The sequence below is a fragment of the Sander vitreus genome, chromosome 11 (assembly GCF_031162955.1).
Source record: "Sander vitreus isolate 19-12246 chromosome 11, sanVit1, whole genome shotgun sequence".
In the NCBI taxonomy this organism is placed as follows: domain Eukaryota; kingdom Metazoa; phylum Chordata; class Actinopteri; order Perciformes; family Percidae; genus Sander; species Sander vitreus.
The window spans coordinates 23,006,465-23,034,410 of record NC_135865.1 but is presented as its reverse complement, the minus strand read 5'-3'; the positions used below and the strand labels follow the sequence as shown (position 1 = coordinate 23,034,410).

Sequence of the window (27,946 nt, the reverse complement as noted above, 5' to 3'; positions counted from 1 at the left end):
TGTCCATGGGCAGCCCGCCCGCTAATATGTGTACACATGATATCATAATAACCAAAGAAAAAATTAGTCACTAGGTAACTATTAGCGCCCATGGGGTTTTGATGCTAAACCTAGAATCTGAATTAAAAGTATAAAGTTTTCTACTTTTTTGAAAAATCAGTGTGTTGATGTTGTGCAGTATAGTAGCGTCTGATCATCAAAACCTGAACTATTATTTACACCCACGCAGAAATCAACAGTAAAAAAATTCAAGTTAATTAAATCTTTTTTATATATATATATTTTAGAACCATTAAATATCCTAAGCTGAATTTTAAATGAAAGAAAATTTCATTTTTAATGAAAACATACATTTTACAATACATTTACTCAATAGATAAACCCAGAACACACACACACACACACACACACGCACACACACACACACACACACACACACACACACACACACACACACACACACACACACACACACACACACACACACACACACACACACACACACACACGCACACAGGGTATGAGATCATAGCTAATTTAGGGAAGATCATTATCGACAGAACAGTCGAGGCAGAGAAAATCAATATGTACACAAAGCTCCCAGGGACAGATTTGTGACAGCTGAACAAGTTTTCAGCGTAAGCACAGACAGCATCCTGAGGGCAATCAGATATTAGACTCAATTAGACTCATTTATTATTTAAAAAAGTTCACAAAAGCATCTGCTTTTTTTCAGAGAGCTGTGTGTATCAGTGGTGGAAAGTAATATGTTAACTCAAATACTGTACTTAAGAACACGGTACTTCATTTACATGTGTCATGAATCATGTTGTTCAGTGAGTTATCTGGTGCATTTTAGACATTTCTGTCTGTGAACTCAGTTGAGCCTGGATTATTAGTTTTCATTGCTGTTGACATTCTTGAACAAACAAAAAAGATTAATAACAAAGGTTATCTTTGCCTGTGTGGGTGCAACGCAAACAGGCCTAGAAGTTCATGTTTATGTTCGAAAGGTGTATATTTAGATGCCTTTTTAAATAGATGATTACATTTGAATGATTTCAAACTAGTCATGGACATTTTATGGACCAAAATGGGCAGTTTTATTTGGTCCAATGCCTTTGCCCCTTTTAGCCCTCTCCTTTTGTGTCGGTGTGGGGGTTCAGTGTTTTAACATAATTACACTGCAATGTTGACCAAAAAAAAGACAAGCTAAAGCGACTGGTTAAAAAAATGGTAGAATAAGGCCTACCTATTTGTGTGTGGGAAGTTAATCGCACACATGTCGTAGACATGATGCAAATAAAAAATAATTTTTAATAATTTACCAACGCTTCTTCAGGGTATTGAAGTACCAATTCAACAGCACAGATGAGAGCAGCATCAAGCAAAGAAGCATTTCCATGTGGATCTAAGAGCAAATCATACTAACTAAAAAGCTTGGGGAGGGGGAGGGGGCAAACAAATACAAGCTGGCTTGTAAAAGTGTGTTCATTCATTAAGTCTCTTTACCATCTTGTGGCTGAGTCTCACGAGCATGTTCAAAAAGACCTCCTGATCTTTTTGCACAAAGCTCAGATTTCAAAATAGCGACACAGTGTGTTATTTATTTGGGCGAGGCAGTAGAGAATCTTAGGTGCCCCCCTTGCTCTGACATCTCTCCATTTAATGCATGTGTTTAATTCCTGTTTGTATGTTTGTATGGTGCTGTGTGTAATGTGTATAATAACAGAGTGATTTTTTTTTTTATTTCACCTTGGGGACTAATAAAGTATGTCTTGTTATTATTATGTGCTTCAGACTTGTTTTGTTTTGTTTTGTGTTTGTTTTTTTATATGGTAAAAAGGACTTAAACAAAAACAACAACTATATGTTACATAATTACTAGGGTGGTTTTAAGGAAGGATTTTTCAAAGGGATGTCTGCATAATTTCACCCTGAGTCTCTATCTGCAAAGTCAATGTGGAACAACCTACTACTAAGTGTGCCATAGGAATATTATACCCATTTCGAGTTATTTATATTAATCTGTGAATAATTTGATTAATCTGTGAAAAAAATCCACTAAATTTGCAATTAAATGATGTATTAAAAACATTGTTTTTTTTTTTAATCTAATGACAGAATGTGTTGAATGTGTTATGGTTACTTAATGGTGTTATGCATTTTGCCTCCACTCTCTGATGGTGCCTCAGTGCATCAGAGATGGTGGAGAGAGCTTTTGTTGACATTAATAAATTATTAAGCATTACAAAAAAATCCATTGAGGCACGATGACACATCAGCAGAAAGAAGGAGGAGGAGAAAGTATGTATTGTGTAACTACCTGAATACAGGGTCCAGTATATTTCTGGTAGAATGTCTAACACCTTTTTGGTCGGGTTGTTTTGTTTTTTGGCTGGTTTTAAACGACTGTGGCTGATTATTATAATTATTATTTTGACTCTTTAAATCATTTTCATACAGTGAATCTTAAAGTTATATGAGAAATACAGCTGTTATTTTCTGTATCATGCATGAAAATAGTTAATATACCTGTAAAAAAAAAGTGTGTCAGTGTGTTTAATAAGTGTGCATGTGTGCGAGAGCTAACCGTAACAATCATTAACTTAGTTTGAATGATGTTTGAAACCAAAACTGTTTTGCAAAATAAAGTATGTTCCAAATTCTTAATAAAAAGGCATATTCTGTGAGACATTTAAAAAAAAAGGTTACATGATTGTGATTCATCTTCAGCCCAATAGTTCTGACAGAAGTCTGTAATTACAACAGAGATCCAGTAGAGGTCTCCCCTGTAAATATAGTAGAAGACTGACAGACTTGGAGAAAGTATTCTAAAAATGTACTGTTTATTTTATGGTTTGTCGCAGCAGTTCTAAAGTGAAACAGCAGCAGGAGGTCAGAAAATAAATAAATCTAGCGTTGTCTTTGGTGTCACTCTCTTAACCGTGAACATTTGAGAGATGAGCTGCATTCATGACATCATCATGTCAAATTTATGTTAACGACAACATCTTCTGGGATATAGCTTGTGGGATATATCAAAGTCATTATGTAAGAGGAAGATGAAGAGATTTGTGGTGTTTATTAGTCTTTAAGAGTATGTTAGAATGTGCAGAATTGCCTAACAGGGTGAAAAGGTCATTTCTCATTTCACTGTGAGTTCAGTTGGGACAGTTAAAGGCCCCTGTTGGAGCAGAATTTAAAGCAGAGTTTATGTGGTTTGGACAAAAAACATCATGTCTCCAAGTCAGCTGTGAATTCTGGGCATCTTAATGGGAGAATTCAGTATTACTTACACAATTCCAAGCTGGTCAACACCATGCAAATGACATTTTTGGTCAGCAGGTGTCAGTGATTTCATATCAATATAGGCTATCGAGGCCCAATTAATGATTTTTTAAAATATACATTCCAGGCACATTCACACATTGAATCTGCTTATTTTGTGACTCTCAACGGATCAAATAGTCACTATAAGCCTGTTTCACTGCTATATTTCCAAATGTTAACAAACCTTTAGCATCACAAAACAAAACAAGATTTATTTTGTTGTCCATTTACGAACATAGAAGGTGGGGCTTTTGTTTATAGTTTGGATTGCATATTGTGCCTTTAAAATCAGCCAGGAAGCCATTAGCCTAAATAGGAAAAAAAGGATGAAAATGTACTACTACTATTATAAATACCAAATTACACATTGTAAATGAACATTAGAGACTAATGCAACGTTTTGACTTACTATTTTGAGTTAATATCTGATCTTTTAAAGTAAGGCAAAAACACAATGAGCTACTATCCCAATTTTATGTAAAAATCATGAGATACAAAAGCTAACTTTCTAAGTCAAACAGTAAAGATACAATGTAGCCTAACAATTATGACTTTTTTAGGCAACATTAGGAGATCTTAAGTCCAAAAATTCAGAATTATGAGAATTAATGACCTAAAAAGTCTTGGCTTTTTGAAATTTTGACTTTGCATCTCACAATAAGTCAACGTCTTGTTTGCATGAATATTTTTATTTCTGTCATTTCTAACATTTCATCTATTTTTTTGTCTTTTTCTGGCAAAAATGGGCTTCCATACACATACAGTAAAACTAAGAAAAATGTGTAGTCCAGTCTAACATATCTTTGTTAAACCAGCCCTGCAGAGGATGTCTTTGTGTCCTTGTCTTTTTTCTTCTTCCTTTCGAACATCCTTTTTGAGAGTGTGCACGGAAGCAGAGAGAGCAGCCCCCCTGAGAGACGGAATGAGAGAAAACCACTTGACGTCTTTGAAATATATGGGACATCCATACCAGAAATGACAATCACTTCACCTTTACTGTGATGGTGTGGAGGATTGTGGGAGTGGATAGTCTACATGTGATTAAAATCCGCCGGTAAAGTGCTGGTTTGTCGGTAAGGAGGGAGACGGAGATGGAGCGTGTCTGTCAGGTAAGATCATCATTTTAAAGCTCAGTCGCGGTATTTTTTAGTTGGAAATGAACAGCATTTCTGACTTTAGCGACTTTTGTCGGACACAAACTGGCAAAGTATTTTTGGCAGCGTTTTGTGATGTTGTTTACAATGGCGTCGACCACCGCGCCTGATTAATGAGGTCAGTTGTTAAAACACACATTAGCACGTAGCTAGATTATGGTTTTATAGTAGGCTACGCTTGTAGGGAATATCATCTCATTGTTCGTGGAGAAGCAGCAGGTGGAGGATCACCTGTAGAGCCTAAAAGCGAGACAAATGTGACTATGAGGGAGCTGATTGGCTGTAGCTAGCCTACAGTAGCCTAAATGCCACATTTGGGGCACATAAGCAGAAATGGTATGTTGAAAAGCACGTACAAGTACAAATCTGTTTATCATTTTTTTATTTTTTTTTAAACAGACCCAATTCATCCTAAAAAAAAAAATCCCTTTAAAACATGCAAAAAATATGCAATAGCCTATAACAACTTAATTTACAACGTAAATTAAAGGAATTGTTCAACATTTTTTGATTTTTGGTTTTTAGGTGGCATTTTGTGCTGCAACATCTCCGCTGGTTGCCTGGCAACATCATTTGATTCCTGCTTTCTGTTTAGCCATAAATGCTAGGCTATTTCTTAGCAAAAAGCAACTCTGCCTTAAACCCACAAATTGTCATTTTTAGATGTGTTTGTTTGTGGAAGGAACACAATGTGGTACAGGTTGTTTGTTAGTGAACTTTAGAGCTGGTAGGTGTATTTGTTTTCAACTTTGGATATAGTCAAGCTAGCTGTTTCCAGTCATTATGCTAAGCTAGGCTAATTGCTTATTTTTGCTCTAGGTCCATGCTTAATAAGACCAACATAACTACAATAAATACGAAGCTGGAGCCTGCAGCTTGTTAGCTTAGCTTAGCATAAAGACTGAAAACAGGGGGAAACAGCTAGCCTGGATCCGTCCAGAGGTAATAAAATTTACCTACCAACACCTAAAGCTGACTAGCTAACACGCTATATTAGGCCTGCACGATATTGGAAAAAACTTACATTGCGATATTTTTTCCCCCTGCGATATATATTGCGATATGAAAAAATGGTTTGGTTGTTTGATAAATTGATTAAAATTGATCATGATTGTTGGTTTGCCGTGCATGCAGAGCCTACATGTCACACTCTTGCAACAAACTGTGTATCCAAGAGCACTTCAATTAGTGTAAATTACGTTATATCAGACAGAAACAGACTGCTGTTGTAGATTAGTGTTACGTTTCCAGCGTCGCAGTTCCGAACCATAACGTTAGTTGGGATATGTCGTGATGACGTTGCATTAATCAGGTGATTTAGTTTGTCTTTGCAGCGAACATAAATCACTGACTGACTACTGTAGCTTTACTTCCCATGGAACAGCATGTGCATCACTGTGTCAGCGGCAGCTGCCGCTTACGATACTTTTCTAGTACCTCCCCCCCACACACACACACACACACACACACACACACACACAAACACACCCACATCGGACTAACGTTACGTCACATGACCACCTGTCTTAAAGGGGAAGGGCCGGCCGGTAACAATCATGGAAAAGGAGAACGGTGAAAGTTGACTTTTTTACAGAAGTTCTGCGATGTTACTATCGCGCATGCGCACATCGCGATGTAGACGATGAAACAAATATCGTGCAGCCCTACGCTATATCTTGTTTGTTCAATCCATGCAAAAACTGAAGTGTAGGCCACGTGCCAGACTATTTCTTTTCCGGGACCAAAGCCTGTTAACAATTATGCTGCCCAAATGGTATAAAACGGTACACACTTCCTGTCTCCTAAGAGGGCGCGGCCTTGTTTGTTAGTGTAGTGAATGTCATCGGCATGGGTGCAAACTTATATGAAAGAATGAAAGTAGAGATCATTAGATGAAGCGATACATCATTGCATTCAAAATGAATTCCACCTGAAGTCAGACTTAAATAAAAACGGGCACTTGTACATGTCTAAGTAAGTCGTTTTCCACTGAACAGTTGACTATTTGTTAAATTCAGACACATTTGTGCTGTACAGACCAGGAAGCAGTGTCTTACAACTACCACAGTTAAATTAAATAGGATACAGTTAAATAAGTCATGCCTCCTAATTAGGGTCTATGGCCTGTTTGGGCTATATAAATTAAATTGACTTGAATGCTGCATAGACAGCATGTCTGTGATGTGCTATAAAGATGCTGCTCCAGGCTTTGGTTGCTGCACCAGCGTCTTTACAGGCTACACGCCAAGTTTAGAGTGCTTTGTAAATACCACAAGCAATGACAAGAATGTAGACAACTTCACTGCTTGGTGTCAGTCTTCAGTGTCCTGCTAAAACAACACATCTCTTCATTTTCCAGTTAGTTTTCAGTATTTGGCACTTGTCAGCAGATGTTGTAAGTGTACGACATATGTCATCCACCTTTAGGAGGATATGCTTCCAATTGGTTATCTGAATCATACTGTCACCAGGCTATCAAATTTCAGATGACCTGCACACCAGTGAGTTTTTTTTTTCTGCTTAATTCTCTCAAGTGTTTAATCACATTTATAATCTGGCAAATTCAGTTTAGTGCAACTAATGTTTAATTAGTCATTGACTTGAAATGCAAAGCACTTACCATGTTAGCTTTGTTACATAAGCCATCGACATTCCTCAGCTGGATTCATGTATGGCTTTTTACATTCACTTAATCAAGTGGTAACATGCAGTATAAAATTGATCGAATATTGAGTGTGCTGTTGATGGACACATTGTGGAGTAAAATGAATGCATAGTGGAAATTGCTCACAGCTGATTATACAGTGGGAAGAAATGTGGCAGCTTGTAAAACCAGACAATTACAATTAAATTACAGCATTTTTTTCACCAACTATTTCATGTCTATACAGTAACTCTTTATGCTGCAAGTCTTCAGACTGACGGCAGCAGAAGGTCCAAATTTTATTGACTTCAGGTGCATTTTAATATAAAATGGCAATATGGCTAAGTTAGCTTTTTATCAGTTTGAAAACCTCTAGATTTTTAATAGTTGGAAGGAAAATTGAGAACAGTTTTAGGAAATATATGTAAACATCAAATTAAGGCTAAAAAAACAAGGATTTCAAATAATAATTAAAGCTGCAAGCAGCGATGGACAGGCCCTCGCTCCTCTGTGCACGTTGGGGCAAACATTTACCAATTAAAAAAGTCTCTGCTGAGTTCATTTTTTACCTCACATAACTCGTGACTCTACCTTAAATGGGTCACCAGTTATGAAAGGGGGCGTGGCTTAAGCATAGGGGGGCAGAACAAACCATCATAAATGAATAAGGAACTATCTGCTGAGTTCAATGATACCTCACACAAGGGTCTACCTTAAACGGTTAAAATGTTATGAAAGGGGGCGTGGCTTACCCAAATGAAGACTGAACTCTGCTGAGTTCAATGACACCTCACACAAGACTCTACCTTAAATGGGTCACCAGTTATGAAAGGGGGCGTAGCTAAATCATAGGGGGCGGGGCAAATCATGACCACTGAAAAAAGTCTCTGCTAAGTTCAACGATACCTCACACAAGGGTCTACCTTAAACGGTTCAAATGTTATGAAAGGGGGCGTGGCCGGAGTCAGTGGGCGTGGTTAAATTATAGGGGGCGGCTCAGTATCGCATGTCGACCACACATAAGTTTCATGTAAATCGGATGATGTTTGTCATATAAGGCGCATTTCCTGTTGCCAGCGTGGGGCGCTATGACCAAAAGTAAATATTGGCCTGTAGATGTCCTCAGACCTGGACCCTTGTCAATCATGAGAAATTTTGGGCAGATACGACAACGTACACTCAAGTTACAACAATTTCTTTGTTCATCGCTAAACACTCAAAATGGCCGCCACACCCACACCGTTTGACGAAAAGTTTTTCTTTTAATAACTTTTCATCTTCAAGGTGTTGAGATGGTACAGACCAAATTTGAAGTCCGCCGGATGAAATCTCTAGGAGGACCTAGTATAGCACCTTGACTTGTAAGCCTACTTCCTGTTGCCACTAGGGGCGCTATGACTTTAAGTAAATATCCGCCTTTATTTGTCCTCAGGGTTGGACTCTTATGAATCCTGAAAGGTTTTGAGCCAATTGGACAATGTACACTCAAGTTACACCCACTTCCTGTTTTGATGGCGAAACGCACAAAATGGCCACCCCGCCACGGCCACGGCCACGCCCTATGACGAAAAGTTTTTCTTTTAACAACTTTTCATCTATAAGGTCTTAAGATGGTACAGACCAAATTTGAAGTTGATCGGATGAAATCTCTAGGAGGAGTTGGTTAAAGTACGACACGTGGAAATGGCCAAAATTGCACTAATTTCGAACTTTAAATTCAAAATGGCGGACTTCCTGTTGGGTTTAGGGTATGGATCCAATGACGTTTCTTGTACGTCTTGACATGCGACATGTATACCAAGTTTCGTGAGTCTACGTTAAACGTACTGCAGGGGCTCAATTTTTTTAACTTTGTAGGGAGCGCTAGCGAGCCATTTTTGTGCGCCTATTCCCGAAACCCTCAAAATACGTACATTTTCACCTGACTTGATGCGACCGCCAATTATAGTGAGTTTTTGAATATGTTAAGCCCCTTAAAAAGGCAATTAATTTGCCGGGAAAATAATAATAATAATAATTCCTTCAGTTCCAATAGGGCCTTCGCGCTCGGGCCCTAATAAAATATATATAAAAAAAAAAAGCTTCAAATTGAGTATCATTTTAAAATCACTAGGGTGGGCAAAACCAAACTGCCACAAAACCCCTTCATTGAAAGTGATGCAGATCAACTTAAAATGCATTAACTTATTAACAAATTATTTTAATATTATTGATGAATCAGTTGATTATATATTTTTTCATTTAGTCTATAAAATGCTCCAATATATTCGTCCAATATGACATTTTTAAATCGCTTGTTTTTTCGGACCAACCGCCCAAATCTAAAACACAGTCAGTTAACAATGATATAAAACAAGTCCCTACATTTTAAAAAGCTGAAACTGTGGAATTTTTTTCTTCTTTTTGCTTGATAAACGATTCATACATTTTCCAAAGTGTCTAAATTAAGTCTTTGTTGATGTAATTAGTTGTTTTCAGCTCTATTCTTAACGATAAGAGTGAAATCAAATTCATTTCAAGAGTCATGCTGTGATGACAACAGCACCTCAGAAGATTAAAAAGCAAATTTCATGGAACAAATCTTCAACGGCATGATGTGACTTTACATGGATAAATCACCTCAAACTAAAGCTCGAGGTGTAATATTGCCCTGCAACTGAACCTTGATCCCAGGTAACCCCTCCCACCTGTCAACTGTTGAGTCGCTCACAGCTACATGAGTCCTCCCTCTCACCTCCCCTCTCTCTGCTCTCCTGTGCATGTCTTGACATGCCGAGAAACACCAAGGGAGGGAGGAGACAAAAAAAACAAAACAGGAAAAACCGGAGAGCATGAGAGACAGATAGATGGAGAGAGGGAGGTGTGAAGTAGCAACCAAGGGTTGTAAAGAGCTGAAGGCGTGAGAAAGGAAAATGACATTTCATGCTAAAGCTGCAGTTTGGGATCGATGCTCGAAGTCTTAAAAGAAGCGGGACAGAAACTGAGAGGAGGGAAGACTGTAGCTGTAATTGGAAGATGAAGGAACATTCAGTCAGGGTAGGGGCGAGATACTGTTTCATTAGATCTGTGAAAAACATGCTGTCAGTTCCTCTTGACTCATTCCTTTTCCCTCTTTCTGATTTTTGACTGAACAGCTTCACGATCTCCAGGAGAGGCACGATGAACGATGGTAACCATGGATCCTCTTCTTGGCTGTAGCGTTTCAAACAAAACGGATCATGACAAATCGGAATAAAGAAAATGAAGAGGTGAACCATTAGCTGACTTAACCTTTCTCTGACTCCTCTGCTTGTCAGCCTTATGGACAGCCACTGATAATAATCACCTGATACAACACTTTCAGGAACTCTGTGTCAGGAAATACCCAGAGCTGTCTCAAAACAGAGGTGTTAACAGCTGCAGCTCAACCTAAAAGTCAGAGTACAATTACTGGAGGAGCATGGTAGAATGTGGAGTTCAGAGCAGTGAGTTGTTGCCTGGAAGTCAAACCCCCAGGAACAAATGAGTAGCAGTGGATTTGGCAGCAGCTCCAGCTTGCTCCAGGGCCGACGTTTCTACTGCCGGGAATGGGCCCTGGACAAGCTGCGGTGCTGCCTGGACAGCCGCTCTGTGCCGGGGCAACCGGCAGGGCTGCTGGTGATGGGGGGCCCCGGCGCCGGGAAGACCGCTCTGTGCACTGAGGTGGTGTGGCCCACCTCGAAGGCAGGCCTGGCAGTCGGGCTGGCACCGCGCTGCCTGGCCTCCCACTTCTGCCAGAGGGAGGACCAGAGGAGTACGGTGCTGTGGAGGTTCGTCCTGGGCCTGGTGGAGCAGCTGAGGGCCTCACCCCTCCTCTCTCCTGGGTACGAAAAGATCCTCAACAGCCCGTCTGTATCCGCTTCTCTGGAGCCTCTCACCTGTCAAAGAGACCCTGATGATACCTTCAAGAGGTTTGTATCACATTGGTTTTCAGACTTTTACTTTAGAAATGTTTTGATGCGACAGTCACATACTTGATCCGAAGAGGTTTATTCTTTATTGAAGCCAATTTGAGGGAGATTACAAGGTTGAGAGAAAAGATAACCGAAGGTAGCAAGCCTGAAACTCATGCAGGAGCTTGGCATGTGTGTGCATGTTCAACAGGAACGCTCATTCCCAGCTCCACACAGCAAAATGTATGTGTGGTATCTCATTCTGTAAATGGTGATTATTGTTGATGAAAGCAGGAGCAGCTGAACAAAGTTGCATCTGACGCGTGTCAAACGGGGAAACAAGTGGTTCATTGGTGAAAACAACACGGTGAAAACCTGTGCCACCAGTTCCTTTTTGTTTTGTAAATGGTCAGTTCCAACATTTGATTGTGGTGACCAAAAACATTCGTTTGTAGTCATTTTAAACGTGATAACCGTGGTCATGAGAACGTAACCTAGTTGTCAACCAGACAAGCTTAGATTTAAGATCATAGACACATTAAGGACCCATTTATTGTTTTGTAACATAAAAGCTTGCTTGATTATCTTAATGCTACTCAGCATGGAAAATGTGAATTTGATTTGTAGCCTATTGCAACAGTAAAAACTATGGCTGGCTGATTTGAAATCAGTATGACACAAAGAATATTTTTTCCATGATCAGTAGGGTTGGGTATTATGACAGTGTATATACCATGAAACTAAATCAGTTTTCCACAGACTAATCTCATGAAGTGGCGTATGTATGACACGCCAATTCGTATGCCATTTATGGCGTGTTATCAAGACGCATACTCGCTTTTTAGCGTGTTTATCAACGCCGTTTGGCCTCCATTGACTTACATTAGCTACTGCGATTACGTGTGAATTGACGCCGTAGCGAGTATTATGAAAGGGCGAAAGTCCGCGTAGGGAGGTTGATCGGGATGGTGGCTGGGTAAAACACAGGACTTTCACCCAGGAGACCGGGGATCGTGTCCCACGTGTCACGTTTCCTTTCCACGTTTGTTCTTTTCCTAAACCCAACCCGCGTGTGATGTTTCCTAAACCCAACCGTAGCCTCGCGATAACACGTAGCCTCCCGATAACACGCCACAGATTCAAAATGCATACAGATAACACGCCACTTGGAAAGTGTGTATGTTTACGTGAAGTCATTTCCACTGTCCCGAGATTTTGCCTTATTCTTTATACCGGGGTTGGTATCTCTTGATAATATCTGTATAATCTGTATTAGTGTTAGGGTTATTTGATTTGAGCTACACATTATAGAATGTGTATGCAAAATCAATCCAATTGATGCTCAAAAGAAAGAAAGAAAGAAAGAAAGAAAGAGAAAGAAACCTTGCTAGGCAACCTCCTTGCCTAGCATCACTACATTGGACAAGCGTATGATATCATAAGATTCGGATTCCACTGCAAGTTGATTAATAATGATATTGGATTATCAGCCCTCACTCCAATGGCAGCAACACTATAATAAAACCTATAAAAAGCTCCCCACTCAGCCTAGAAAAATGTTTGATTGAGTGTCAAACACAGCAGCAGCTCCTGCTCACATTGTGAGAAAAAGATCCATGAAAGCTTTAACTTTGCACCTATTCTTGTATAAACAGAGGTGATTCCCTGCAGGTGTTTAGACTGTCAGCAGACAAAAAGAGTTGCAAAGCCTGTAAATGTAAAAAAATAAAAATAAAAAGAGGCCATAACTGAAGCAAAGAGAGGCCACGACAGTCACAGGAAAAAGACGGCAGCAGCTATTCTTCTTCGTCTTATATTTATTTCTTCTCTCATAATGCAGCCCATTCACAGCACACACAATGGGCCTCCAGTGTGAATGAATGCTACAGTATTATTTACGACACAACTTCCTTTCAGAGAGGAGAAAAAAAGAACAAAGAGGTGAAAAATGCCTCTAGTACCCCAGTGACCGTCTCAGCACCAGTCAGCGAGGTCACCATCCTCTCCAGGACTTTTTCACTCTCTCTCGGTGTGTTTGCTCTGCAATGAGTCTGAGCCCTTTCACGCTCCTCCTGTGTTTGCTTACCTCTGGTGTGAAGTACCGAGCTGGATTCCTCATTCCCCTCAGACTGGCTCACAGCCAGACACTGTTTGTGTTTGGAGCTCTTGTGAGAGAAAGTGGCTGCAAGCGAAACATTGCCATGTGAGAACAGCCGTTGACAAACTGTTGAAACATGGGCTTCAGTTGGCAGTTAAAGGTCATACAGTACATAGGATGTATGCCTTGAGGCAACTGGTCATTACAGTTTGTTTTGATTGCTAAATGACACTGGTCATAACTGAAGAATGTGCAAAACTCTAACCACAGTCTACTAACAGTCACCTGAGCTATAGTCTATATCCACAACGTTCCAATTCCGGGATTGTCTTTTCAGCTGATGTCCGTTTCCTTCTGCTTTCTTTGTGTTGGAATTTTAAACTCTGGTGGATTTATGAGGACTATGGTTAACTGCTCCTCACCCTCTGCATGGTAAATTGAGTTTTCTCTCACACGACTAAAACAACTTTTGAACATTGTCATCAAGACAACACACACCATCACTCAGAACACACTGAGAGTAAAAACACTAGCATCAAACACCAATACAGAAATTAGAAACTTTTCATCTTTACAGTTTAAATAATTTGAGTGACTTTACACTAATCAAAATTTTCTTGAAGATTCTTTTCTAGAAAAGAGTGAATTTTTTTAAAAATTTATTATAACATACCAGTGTTTTTGGTAAACAAGAAGTAATGGAAATCAACAGTTTGCTTCAATAGGTATATCTTTTTACTTTGTCTAGGCATTTACGTAATTACTGGTAAAAAACTAAGTACTGTATGTAATAGTAACAAAGAATAGTGGGGCTAATCCTGCCTCTCTCCAGCATCAGGCCATCAACATATAGTACTGGATGTCCTGTTGCCATGCACCTGCATCATCTATAAATACGAAAGGATGTTGTGTTTCCATTGCTTCCACCTCCATTACTTTCTGAAAAACAGTAAGTGTGCAGGTTTACTGTGGTAAAGGTAGTGTTTTTCACATTTTTCATCTTACCTGGATGTACTGTATTGGTATCTTTGCATTTTACCTGTTCACTGTTTCTCTCAAACGTTACAGTGTATAACTGTTTTGTTCTTATTTGGTGTTTCTTTATTTCCAAAAAATGTCTTTCTGAGATATATATACATACATACATACATACATACAGTATGTGTTCACTGTCAAGTCTAAAACAAGACACCTGCTTAGGCTTATAGCTGAAATTGCAATCAGCAGTGTTTGAAATGCACCAGGCTGAAATCCATTCTTTTTTAACCGTTTTGACAGCAGTGTGTTAGCATTTGAACAAAGTGCTGTAAGTCCACAGTGTTGTGCAGGTTGTGGTTAAAGCCATGGGATAAGTGTGTAGAGTTTTGTAAACTGTGGTCAAGCAATGAAAAAGGAACTAGAGTTTGGTCCACATGAACTGCTGCTGTGCAGACTGTAGATAGTTGCACATGTGGCTCCAGTTGTGCCCACTCAATCGGAAAAAAAACTAACTCTTTTATGTGGTGTTGCTCCCTCTGACTGAAACCTTTTAACATTTAGATTTAAAGTTCAAAAAGTTGGTCTTTTTTCTGTGAATCATAGCTGCAGTAACAACTGGATGTGTTATTGTTTGACAGTTTTAGGTCGGTTTCACACATGTAGTTCGGTTCACTTGGCCCAGGAAGAAATGATCAACTGTTGCCTCTTAGATCTTGTTCATTTCATGTTCACACTATCTTATTACAAACGTACCAAGAGGACAGTGGTGGAAGAAGTACTCAGACCCTTTATTTGAGTAAAAGGAGAAATACCATGGTATAGAATAGTTTTAAAAAAAGTACTCATTATGCAGAATGGCTCCTTTCACAGTGTCATATTGTTTTTAGAACATTATATTCATATTAATGCTGTTTGTCAATGTGGAGCCAAGATTTTAGCAATTTAGATACTTTGTATACTACCGGGTAGATTAGTAGTATAGTACGTATCATATCGTATAATCATATCATGTTTTATGTAAGAAGTAACTGGTACTAAATGTGTCAAAGACATAAAGTGGAGTAAAAAGTATTAAGTAGCTTAGAATGGAAATACTTAAGTAAATTGTACCTAATCTACTTAGTTACATTTCACCACTGCAGGAAGAGTAAACATATCCTCGTATGGACAGGTCACTCAATTACTGGAAATGCTTTGGTTTAGTGGGATTTACCACTCTTAGTGTCTCAAAGAGCTCATGAGAAAAAGCTGATTATGAGCACTATTAGTGGAGACTGCTTCTGGACTTTACATGACATACTTAATGACGAACAGGTAGAAACAGGACAAAAACGTGTTTGAATGTTGTAATGTTATTCGTTCACTTAGGAGCTGCCAAAACACACAGAGTAGAACACGAGCACAATTAACTGCTTTTCTGTGTCTAATAAATCAGGAAAAATCCTCGCCCTCACATGCTGACAATATGCAAATATAAATGTTACCATGGTTACCTTATCCTCTTTCATATTTATATATATATAGACAATATATATTTACATTAATTATACAGATGGTTTGCTTTACAGTTAGTTTTTTAATCATGGCAACATCTCTTAGCTACTATCATATTATCCTGGGGTGGCCCACTCTGCTTTTAAACCACAAACTCTTATGTTTGATTCTGAAGTTGTGATATTTTCTTAAAGTTTTTTTACATCAGTAGTCTGTATTGCATTGTTATTGCTGCCTATTTTGCCCAAGGCACTTTAGTTACCAGTGTAGTGTTGCTACAAAAGGAGTTTTTACCGCCAATTGGGTCATCCCTTAATGTGAAAAAAATAAAGCCCAGTTTTCTAACTAATCTTTGCTCCTGAACTCAGCTCAGTAGCAAGGCAACCCAATGTGATTATGTACTGTATTGTACTGTACATTTCATTACCAGCAAAGTGAATGTTTTATATTCAAATGGATGCAGCAACAGGTAACGTGCAGAATAATATATTATATAAGCTACAAGAAAAGGGAACAATAACTAGATAAGAAAGGGAGGAAAAAAAAAAACCTAACTCCACAAAAAAACTACAGACTTGCACAGACATAAAGTATAGTACAATAACTAGCATAGTCAAAAAGCCTGAAAATATGTGTTGCTATTCAGTGTGGTCATCAGGCAGTTTGTTCCAGAGAACAGGACCAAGCCCCCTCAACCAATCTGAATCTTACTCTAGGTTCAGTTAGAAAACCACCACCTGATGGCCTGAGAGCTCTGATCTGATTGTAGCCTGTGAGCAGCTTTAGATAGCCAGTGAAGTGATGTACTGGAATGATATGTTTGGATGTGAGGAAACATGGTTTGATTGTGACATGCCAACCTCTACAAGTTGAATTAAAGCTCAGGGTCAAAGGTCACCCACAGACCTGTGTCCAGGACTATGTGGGCTGAATGGAGCGGTACACCTTAAGCAGCAATAAAAGGTTCATTACACTTCCTCCACAGCAGCCCTGAACGTGTGCCCGGTGAGGGAGTGTCTCTTTAATCAGATGACTCAAGCAAACAGAGTTATGATAAGCTTGTTGTAACCCAGATGTAGCCGTCAAACAGGGCAGAGTTTGAATCTGCTTTTAATTGCAGGATATGCTCAATGATAAAAGTCAAGGCTACCACGTGGGGCAATGTCTTAATGTAATGATATGATTGACACATTAAGGCTTGGTCTGTAATATCTTGCAAGATTGATGTGAACCTCTCTGACTAAAGACGTTTTCTTGGTGTGGCCTTTATTGTTCACGTATATTGTTGCATTTCTCATACAGCACATTAGGTTTAGTATTGAAACCAGTAATTAATCAAAAACACATTTAACAGCTAATTTTAATGTGTTGTATGAAGCCAAATCAATAATGGTGGAAGATCTCAGATCTTTTCTTAAGTAAAAGTAGCAATACTACAATGTAGAAATACCCTGTTACAAGTAGAAGTCATGCATATAAAATCTTACTTTAGTAAAAGTACAAAAGTATTCAAATCAAAATATACTTAAAGTACAAAAAGTAGAAGTAGAAAGCAGCAGTAGAGTACAAGTACCTCAAAAACTTAAGTACTTTAAGTACAGTACTTAATGTACTTAACGTAAATGTTCTTTCTCTCCCCCGCAGCAAATCAACCAAAATGCCAAACATTCTGCTTCCTGCCTCTCAAATTTTAGGATTTGCTACTTAAATAAGCTTTAGTCGCAGCCCTGAAGAGGTTTTTGCTGCAAGTATAAAATAACTACAGGGATTACTGCTGGTTTTTTTTTTCATAGCAGAGGCAGGGCACCTTGCCTGAAAGACTTAGCCTCAACTAACATCATAAAAAATGAAATTATTTCCTTCAGGGGAAAATGAGACGTGCTATTCCACACAGCAAATGCCATATATTTGTCTCATTACTGTTTAGGCTGGTTTCTTCTAAATTATTTATAATGGGTTGAGACATGTCAGGATGCGGGTGGCTTATCACCACTGCTGGATCCTTTCCTGGGCTAAAGCCTGAACCAATATACACCAATAAACAATGCTAGTTAAAATGTCCAAGTGAGGACAAGTGTAATAATTTATGGACGTTTTAATGGGAGAGCTAATAGTTAATTTGTGTTTTTAAGAATCATAAATGGTGCATGTAGTAATGCACAATTTCATGACGGTAGCTTAAACAGGGCGGAATTTTTGATGCATCATTTGCCAAAGTCTAATTGTTATGGATGACTAATTTCTGTGATGTTAAATTTTCACCCCCCACTCCCTACGCATGTGCTATATCTGAGCCTGCTACTTTGTTGTTGACCTCAACACGTTCAGCTAATGACCCTGCTTTTAGTTACTTATTCAACTTCACAGGCTTCTGCTTCTGATTAATTCACCAAGCTTCTGTGCTTGCCAGAGTAAACTGAAATTGTCATGCATCTCTGCCATAACGGCTCTGTTTATAGGTTAAATGATCTCTCCATGGTGTTTTATAAACACTGCTGGAGCTGTTTCCTTCCTGGTAGCAGCATAGTCTGCTTTTACAAGATTGGAAAGATTGCTTACTTTGTTATTATTAGGCACTGGAAAAACACGCTGAAAAGATAAAAGGTTTCTCTAGGTTTTCGTAAAATCAGGTTTAAAAAAAAAAACCCTGCTTGGTGACTAAAGGTGACTGGACCTTCTGCTCATTTCTAAATATAGACATTAACACTAATGACAGCACACGCACAAACATACACCCTGTGTTTGTTGCAGGATAATTGATAATTAAGTTTAGCCTCTGTGTGACCCATTCATACCAGACTGCTGTCACAGGTTAATCATTGTGTGTCACCTTTGAAACAAGACCGCTGTCAGTATGTTAGTTCTGCACAAATTTCTGCTATGCGGAACACAGAATGAAACTAGGCCTGGTAAAAATGCATTCAGGTTATTTAATGTGGTTTCTGAAATGTATACAATGGAGATTCAGTATGCCGCTATTTATGGTTGATGATGTCTGAAGATGTCAGTAATCCTGTAACTACTCCTTTACAACCCTCACCTGGCCCAGTTTAAATACAGGTCTGAAACTGTTTGGCTTTGTTAGGACAGGGCGAACATGGGTTCCTATTATAACTACTATTACTGTACAGTTGCCATAACATTATCATAGGTAGTCAGAAGATATTTGTGTGTCTTTGTCTTATGCATATTTTTACTGCAGCCACAGTATTCATCTGGAAGCGCCTCCACTTCCCTCATACAACTTGCACTTTCATCATGAAGTTTTCATGCTCTAACAGCGCTATACAGTACATCGTGATGACTGCAGGATTTCATTCTCCTCAGATGAACTTGCCTCAGGTCTGTCTAGATTCAGGAATAATAGCATGGAGGTCCAAAAAACCTTTGATCTCTGTGCTCCCACACTGGGTTCAGGTCTTCATTCAAGACATGTTTTTTTGTTTTTTTAAAGACATTGTTTTTAATGTGTCATGGTTTGTGGACCATTTTGGGGTGTTTTTAAAGGTCCTAAAATGAATATAGTCAGTGGAAGTACTTCAAAACGAGAGGTACATTACAAGTATGCCTGGGTATGTTAGGATTGTGTGTGTTTATAACCTGTGTACACACACTAACCCGTGTGTGTGTAGTTGCGTGCGCGCGTGTGCGAGTGGGCATAGGGTGGAGCAGCATTTTTCAGAAGTTCCTAACCTGAGTCAGCATCAGATCACAGCAGGGTGTGGGTGCTGACTGTGCACCGTAAAGTTACACTGTGATTTTGGTTTTTTTGGTTTTTGCCAGCATTGTTTCATTGTTTTTAATTCCAGTGTTTAATCACAGTAGAAGATACATTTTCTATTTGTGTTCCCTAATCACAGCTGGGTGGTTTGAGGTAAATCTCAATATTACACAGTTTTACACAGAGTAAAAGGTTAGAAGGATGCCAAATTTGAGTCACAATGCCGGCTTATGTCGCTGTTAGAAACATTTTGCTTTGGTCGTCTGTTGTGATGTTGGTTTGACTGACATGTCAGTTGTTTACATTGAAATGATTTGAATTGACTGTGTCTCAAATCTGAGAGGTATGGTAAGATTATTTCTAAAATGAGTGAAATAGAAAGCAAAAGCAAAAACAAAGTGGAGTTGCCTCAAGTAGTTATGGCAAAATAGCTGCCTGCATAGTGATTGAGTGATCTCATTTAATGTCACTGGCTTTATATTTAAAACGTTTGACCTGCTGTGTTGCTGTGAAGTAATTACACTGCAGTCAATATAAAAGAAAATGCTCACACTGTTACTTTAAACTCCCTCATCTGCCCACAACTCCTGCATTTTTTTTAACCTCTTAACAAACGGCTGCATTTTCAAGCTTTTTGGTCTACGACATACCCAAATTAAAAGTGGTACAGTTCCCATATACTTTGACACTCAGGGATGCGCCTTGTATCATTGGAAAGGAAACACTCAAGTTTTTGTTACAAGTGAGGGTGATTCTAGGCCTTACTGACAGAGTTACAGAGGCTAGAATGGAGGGTTTTTATTTCTGTCCAAGTCCTACATCTGTAAAATTACTAAAATACACTGCTGTAAACACATCTAGTGAGATACAGACAACACAAGGTCATAGCCACGTCTCAGCTTACTACAGAAAAAATCCAGAAGCCAAAAGACTCAAAAATTGATTTTATATGAATGTTTTTCTACATATGTCTGAGCGTTTTTCTGATTTCCATTTGAAAAGTGCAAAGAAAAAAGCCAATAAAGTACAAAATAAAACACTTCTCAAATACACAAACACACCCACATCAATCATATACATACTTGAAATAACTATATACATAAATATATAGAAATAAGTAATTATACATTGCACAAGGTGTCATGCTTATAGGAGGCCCTGTTTTTGCTTTGACACAGCTCCAGCCATTACAGGGTTAAAATTTCAATGGCATATTTGGTATCTATCGACTTGTCTGCTCATTGGCTAAAAATGTAGACGGGTTTCATAGCATTTAAATCTAACTGGTCCGAGCAAATGTTGATCGTTTGCACGTGGGCTCTCATCGCGTCAGAGGAGTCCTCAGCTTTCCATTGGTGTATCACAAGCAAACCTGCACCGATTGGCTTATACCAGGTCTCTATGGAAACCTCAGAAGTCAGAGAATACAGTGACGCCCACATCAAGTTGGTAGGACGCTCAGGAGAGACGCGAGGAAGCAATACAAATACGGAAATGAAAAGCAGTTTAGCGATTTTCCGTTGTGATTCGGCCAGAAACGTCAAGATTGTGAGGCGAACAGCTCGTTTTGGATATAATGGCTTGGATATTCCATTTCCTTGGACTCTTGGGGATTTAAGAAAAAAAAGTTTTGAGTAAAAAATCCCCGCAGTGGCTAAAGGGACAAGGAAAAAGGTATGGATGCACTAGACACGAGCTGCGCTGTTTACGCTGTATTGTTTTATTTTCTATAACTTTGTAGCAGTTGTATAACTGCTATAAATCATCTTATGCTTTGTGTGTGGGCTTAATGGAATCCTGAGAGTCTACGCTTTCAATTGGTGTGTCGCATGGCTGTATATTTTGAAGATTTAATGCTTTAAAGTTATAAAATTGTTTATGTGGAGGTTATAGCGACGCCACAGCCACAAGGTGTCCCGTACACGATACAGTGACCGTTAAGAGGTTAAATAGCCGTCTTAAATTTAATTTCTTTCTTTGTGTGTCTGTCTCTTTGTCACATGTCCTTAGAGCAGTGTTGGGACCCCTGTTGGACCTTCCTCCTCCCACCCAGACTCTGATGGTGTTGGTGGACTCCCTGGATGTAGGGTATGGAGCAGGAGAAGGAAATGGGAACAGCGGCTCCATTGCACAGCTCCTGGCCCCCAATCAACACCTGCTGCCCAGCTGGCTGCTGCTCGTCTGCTCTGTCCGCCGCCACAACAAGGCTGTGTCTAAGATGTTCTCAGGTAAGAAGAAAGAATAACTCATCTTTGTGGACTTTGCACTTTAAGATGTTATTTTGTTAGTGGGGCCAAACATGAATTACCTCAGGCTTGCATGTGGTAGATATTGGGCAGCCTTGATTGGGGAGTGAAATCACTGTTAGTTCTTCTGTTGTTTTTTTGTTTATACCATTGATCGAGTCATTTTAATGATTATTGACTGACATACGGTAAGCAAACAATTTTCAGAAGTACTACCTAGGCACACACTATGTGAAATTTTTTTTTGAGACGAAAACTAGAAGAACCCAAATAACACAATGTTGGACTGATAAATTCCAGACAAATACGCAAAACTATATTGGGTTAACAAACTTACACTCTTTCTGTGTTGTAGGTTTTCGTAGACTCTGTCTGGATGATCTGCGCAAGCCCCCGCCAGTCCGTGATGTGCAGCAGTACATCCTGTGCCGGCTAGATGAAGACGCAACACTTCGCCGTCAGCTCACTCCTGACACGGCTGACATGTTGAATCTGCTGCATATTAAGAGCGGCGGCTGCTTTCTCTTCCTTGAGCGTGTGCTGGATGGGGTGGCAGGTGCACTTGTCGGACTCCGGGAGATCCGAGACATCCCTGGGACTCTCAATGGCCTCTACCTGTGGTTATGCCAGAGACTGTTCCCCCGGGGGCTCTTTGTCTATGTCAGGCCTCTCCTCAATGTCCTCTTGGCTGCCCCAAGGCCCCTCACACCCCAGCAGCTGTTCATAGCAGCCTGGACACATGACACCCCGCTCAGTCTCCAGGACTTGCACAACAAGCTCCGAACCCTTGCACCTCTCCTGATCAATGGCCCTGGGGGCACCAAACTACTTTTTCATGCCAGCTTTGCTGAGTGGTTGACGGATGTTAAGTATTGCACACAGAAGTACCTCTGTAGCAGAACGGAAGGTCACAGCATGCTTGCCATGGCTCTGACTTTGCAGGGACCCCATCTGGACATTGAGGACACTTGCCAGCTCGCCACACATTTAGTTTGCTCAGGTCACCATAAAGATAACCCCTCATTATTGGCCCTGTGGATGCTGTGGGCAGGTGTGCCTGCTCTTACTCCTAGCGGCAGTAGTGCCCTCACCACATCCATAAGCCATCCTCCTGTTCTGGTCAGTCAGGAAGTCCTTCAATTGTTAACGAGGAGTGGGCTCGTCTCTGCAGCCTTTTTTCCAGATGCAGACCAAAGGGTTGGAGTGCATTGTACAGGGGAAGAGGGAACAAATTTACGAGATGCGTTTGAAAGGGAGGTGTCTGTAAAGAAGCTGCTAGGCAGTGGCATGTCTGTAAACCAGCCTATTTCTACAGATGGAAAGACCTTGCTTGCCAGTGCGGCCCACGAGGGTTCTGCAAACGTAGCTGAACTTCTCCTGACACACGGATCTGATCCACTGATCAGTGATCAACAGGGTCAAACGCCACTAACTTTGGCTTCCAGGCAGGGTCATGTCAAAGTGTTGTCTGTGCTCCTGGAATGGACCAAAAGCCAGGAGCCAGAAACTGCAGTGCGGATGATGGAGCATCTGGACAACGAAGGCTGGACAGCACTGCGCTCTGCAGCTTGGGGAGGACACAGCGAGGCTGTCCGGCTTCTGCTAGATGCAGGAGCAGATGTGGATGGATGTGACGCTGAGGGCCGGACTGCTCTCAGAGCTGCTGCCTGGGGGGGGCATGAGGAAATTGTCCTGACCCTGCTGGACTATGGGGCACAGGTTGACAAAGCTGACAGCAAGGGCCGCACGCCGCTTATTGCTGCTGCCTATATGGGACATCATGAAGCTGTGGAGATATTGCTGGACCACAATGCAGAAGTTAACTTAGCTGATGGAGATGGGCGCACTGCTTTGTCAGTCGCTGCCCTCTGTGTCCCTACAGCAGCAGGGGTCAAAGGTTATGGTGAGGTAGCAAGTCTGTTGCTGGAGCGTGGAGCAGATCCAGGACATAGAGACCATGATGGAATGACACCATTGCTTCTTGCAGCCTATGAGGGCCATGACGATGTAGTTGAGCTTCTGTTAGAAGCTGGGGCTGATGTAGATGAGACTGCTGGCCCTAATGGCAATGTCCCTGCTGCAGCTGCTGTTACTCCCCTGCTGGCGGCTGCAGCAATGGGCCACATGAAGACAGTGGCACGGCTGCTTTTCTGGGGAGCAGCTGTGGATGCCATTGATTGTGAAGGCAGGACAGCACTCTGCCTTGCAGCAGCAAGAGGCAGCGTTGAGGTTGTCCGTGCCCTGCTGGACCGAGGCCTGGACGAGAACCACAAGGATGACCTTGGCTGGACTCCACTGCACGCTGCTGCCTGTGAAGGCCATCGGGGTGTGTGTGCTGCTTTGACAGAGCGAGGCAGCATGGCACGTGTTGGAGAGATGGATATTGAAGGACGCATCCCTCTTATACTGGCTGCCCAGGAAGGTCACTGGAGCACTGTCAGGCTGTTGTTGGACAGACGTTCTCCCATTGATCACAGGGCGTATGATGGACATTCTGCCTTGAGTGCCGCACTACTGGAGGGCCATTCTGAGGTTGCAGAGCTGCTTATGAGGCGAGGGGCTGATACTGATGTCCGGGATGCAGAGGGAAGGCCTCTGCTCTACCTCCTAGTGTTGGAGAATTGCCTTGAAAAGGCTACTCTCCTCATAGAGAAGAGTGGGGTGCCCCTGGAGTCCAGAGACTCTGAGGGCCGTACAGCGCTTCATGTGGCTTCCTGGCAGGGGTGTGTGGAGATGGTAGACCTACTGTTAAAGCATGGGGCAAACCCCAATGCACAGGATACAGAGGGGAGACCACCAATGCATTCAGTGGCTTGGACAGGACATGTTGAAGTAGGATGTCGTCTCCTTGACAGCAGTGGTGTCAATATAGACCTTGCTTGTCACCAGAAGGCAACAGCTCTGAGCATCGCTGCCCAGGAGGGACATGCAAACATTGTTGCAATGCTTCTGGAAAGAGGTGCAAATCCCAATCACATGGATAAATATGGCCGCAGTCCAGTCAAAGTGGCTGGGAAACATGGGCACTTTAACATTGTCAGGCTCTTGGAGAGCTATGGAGCCAAGCCATACGTAGGCCTGTTGTCTAACTCAAGTACTGTCTCCCCTGCAAAACCCAACAAGATCCTCTCTTCGGGCATCTTTGTGAGTAATGGAGGTGAAGTCACAGCTGCTACCTCCTCCTCTTCAGTATCTTCTCCCGGCTCCACTGCAGAACGATTCCACTCTACGCAGAGCTCCCAATCCTCATCTACCTGCCACTCACTGGCCACGGTGCAGACAGTGCCAGCCGACAGCCTCCGCTTCATTCAGCAGATCCAACAGCACTCACTACCCCGCAGTCGTAGTCGTCCCTCCACCCTCCCCCCACCAGGGAGCTCAGGCATGGGCAGCCTCCGTGGAAGCAGCCAGAGGCATCCCAAGGGCAGCCCTCCTACCACTGTTTGCAAAATCGCTGCCATGGTGCACAACTGCGAACTGCCTCAGAAAGGCTTGTCGTCTGGACTTGAATATCATGACAAAATGAACAAACAAAACGCAAACCTAATAACACCAGACAGGACTACTTATGCTGGTGGTAAATGGCACTCAGTCATGGCTTCCCTTGGGATAATGCCAGGGCAGGACAGCCCTGCAGTAGGTGCTAAAAACAGAGAAAGTCCTCCTTTGGGCTACCCATATAGGCTACAGAGCCAACTTCAAGGGGAAGCTTGGGATTCTCAACCTGAGAAGAACATTTTGTCACCTGCCTGCTACAGTTTTTCCCCAGTCCCACCTTGTAGTGCCTTGCCAGAGGATGTTATGGTTGCTATGACAACCACAGACCCACAGCTTAATCTGAAACAGGCCATCAAACTGCAGTTTGAGGGTCCCACCAGTGCAGCCTTATACAAGAGAGAGACACCCCTGTGACTGCTGCTCCAGTATGTGACTAAAGTTAGCTATTGTTACACTTTCTTTACAAACCTTTTACTTTAAGATTACTGGATTATTGTGAAAAACAATTGGTTCATCAACAGTACATTTAAAGAAAGTAATTTATCAAGCCAAATACTCTCTGGTCTCAGCATCTCCAATGTGAAGATTTGCTGCTTGTCTTTGTTTTATGTCATTTCAAATTAATATTGTAGGATTTAGAAAAAATTTTATTTTGAAAAAATAATTGACAGATCAATTGATCTGAAATAATCCTAAATTGCTGCCCCAGTGTGGGTATTTACAGGCTATTTTGTGGTACCAATACACAAATAGTTGTGTCTAGTGGCATACAGTACATTTAAAGCATCCACAGACATTTAAATTCTAATGACATCTTTGTTTTCGGTGGAGATGGATATTTTTGCAGTTCAAAGAGAAGGCGTTTTTACTGAGTTCACTGAGACGTTCTGGGTTCTCAAGAGATAGGAAGTGATCTCTTTCTCCACCCCCTTCAGAAAACCACAGGAAGAACAAACTGAATGACATCAAAGCTTACATTCCTGCTTTTCCGTTGCCTGTTGTGTGTGTTGAGCAGGGCTCTAACAGCTCTAACAGACATGCTTATTCATTTAAAGTGTACTGTAAAGCATGACTGTTAATTTTCAACAGGGACCATATTTAACACTCTATTTTGGAACACAACTGTCTAGTTGGGTTATGTTTTAAATTATTATTTTTGCAAGGAAATATCCCTTTGTTTAAGCACTAAACAATCTTGTTTAAGAGCTTTAAGCTTGTGGCCTTGATCTTCATTGACGCCTTTAATATTTACTATAAACTGGTCCACACCGCCCCCCATAGGACCAGTGCTGACAACCAAAAACAGTTTCAAGAAAAGGAAGCCTACCAAAAGCCTAACCCAGTGTGGGGTTTGTGATACAAACCATAAAAGACAGTCAAGTGTACTGAACCAACTTGGCTTGCTAAGTGTGTGTCTGTGAGCAAACAGGAAGGAAAGTGACCATAAAAACTGAGGGTGGATGTGAGAGGATTGCCAATTCCAAAACTTGTGTGTGGAAACGTTGAGTTCTTTTATCATTTTCCATTGGATTAATATTTAATTACATTCATACATTAAAGTGGCAAACGGTGGCATAAAAATGTCTACCTCTTTCCTGTCTGCTTAATTTGTGAATGTGTGTCATGTTTTATTTCATGCACTTTACTACTGTATGTCACAGAAAGCTTCTGATGTAGCATCATGCAGAGATGAAAGTCTGTTAGTGGGCTGATGGTCGCCACCTGGGAGTATAAAACCAAGCACTTTTGGATAGTTTAGAAACTGGAGAACGGAGAGCTCTGCAGGCAGGCCCAAGTGTGATTAATCCTACATTTTTGTGATGTGTTACATCTGTGAAACATTTGAGCTATTCCGACTTTGGGAGCTACATTTTTATAAAAACACACTCAAGTGATCAGCTATTTTGATTTCATTATAAGCCGTTTTGTTGACATTTGCCATGACGAAGTCTAGTACCTGAAAAGCTTTGTTTAATACTTTCATTGGACCGAAGACACAGAGCCTTGGCCTTCTGCATCGTAGCATTGTGTCGTGAGTGTGATGATCGAACTCTTCTCAAAACGACAGTTTGTCATATACTCATTACCAGCAGGTTAAATCTCTTTTGTCTCCTCCAACTTTTTATGAGACTTATATTGTGTTTCAGTATAGAAAGCCCACGCCTCCCCTTTTTATAGCCTCTAGCTATACTCTTTCCTACTTGTAATGCAATGCATTTACTCAGAGGGATTCTTTCATCAGTTGCTTGTTTCTTGGGTCCTTATTCAAAACTAAATGTGTATCTTCTGTCTTACTGAACAGTAACAGTTACTTTATAGTAATTGTACTGTAACATTGCACTACAGTATTGTACCGACAATTATTTTTTAACCAACATTTTGACAAGGAGTTGACAGTTTTTACCCAGTACTGTAGTAGATACCCATTTAGCTTAGAATACTGATAGAAACCCCCACGGAAACAGGAAGATGGATATAATGGAACAAAAGCTAAACCAGACGTGTGGTGGGACTTTGGCGCTCTATACCCAGCAAACACAATACAGCTGTTGTCACTGACATGTTTCTGTTGTCAGAGCGCTGCATCTGTTCGATACACTGGCTGCTCAGTCGTGTTTGTGAAGACTGACAGTGATACATCAGGGTTTTTTGGGTGTTAGGTTAGTTTGGAAAATGTCAGCTTGCTGTGGCAGAACGGTCAACTAGGAAAAATAAGTGTGCTTTGAAATCATACTGTAGCAGAATTCGCTGCCACCGTGAGATACCCTCAGCACAGATGACAGACAATTTACAGGCAACAGTGTTTATTCTGACTACTCACACTTTTAACACAACTTTATAACCACCAACCGTGCGCCGTTGTCTGCCC

The 27,946-nt window shown here is 40.9% G+C and overlaps 1 protein-coding gene across 3 annotated transcripts; it reads left to right on the top strand.

Moving 5' to 3' along the window:
* The first annotated feature begins 4,229 nt into the window (after window positions 1–4,229).
* ankrd50l (ankyrin repeat domain 50-like) lies at window positions 4,230–26,692 on the top strand. Of its 3 annotated transcripts, none has more exons than XM_078262396.1 (4): window positions 4,230–4,442; window positions 10,266–11,060; window positions 21,344–21,561; window positions 21,935–26,692. In XM_078262396.1, exons 2-4 carry the CDS (start codon window positions 10,633–10,635, stop codon window positions 25,489–25,491), a joined length of 4,203 nt encoding a protein of 1,400 aa, XP_078118522.1. In that variant the 5' UTR covers window positions 4,230–4,442; window positions 10,266–10,632; the 3' UTR covers window positions 25,492–26,692. The 3 variants fall into 3 exon arrangements, with proteins under 3 accessions (XP_078118522.1, XP_078118521.1, XP_078118523.1); XM_078262395.1 differs by lacking the exon at window positions 4,230–4,442 and adding an exon at window positions 9,959–10,167; XM_078262397.1 differs by lacking the exon at window positions 4,230–4,442 and having other exon boundaries at window positions 10,945–11,060; window positions 21,349–21,561.
* Window positions 26,693–27,946: the final 1,254 nt, after the last annotated feature.

Bases quoted from the DNA above. Each gene is read 5' to 3' on its own strand.
- ankrd50l (XM_078262396.1), top strand. From the start codon at position 10,633: ATGAGTAGCAGTGGATTTGGCAGCAGCTCCAGCTTGCTCCAGGGCCGA. The intron at 11,061-21,343 runs GTTTGTATCACA...ACATGTCCTTAG, and splicing joins CCTGATGATACCTTCAAGAG to AGCAGTGTTGGGACCCCTGT. The intron at 21,562-21,934 runs GTAAGAAGAAAG...TCTGTGTTGTAG, and splicing joins TGTGTCTAAGATGTTCTCAG to GTTTTCGTAGACTCTGTCTG.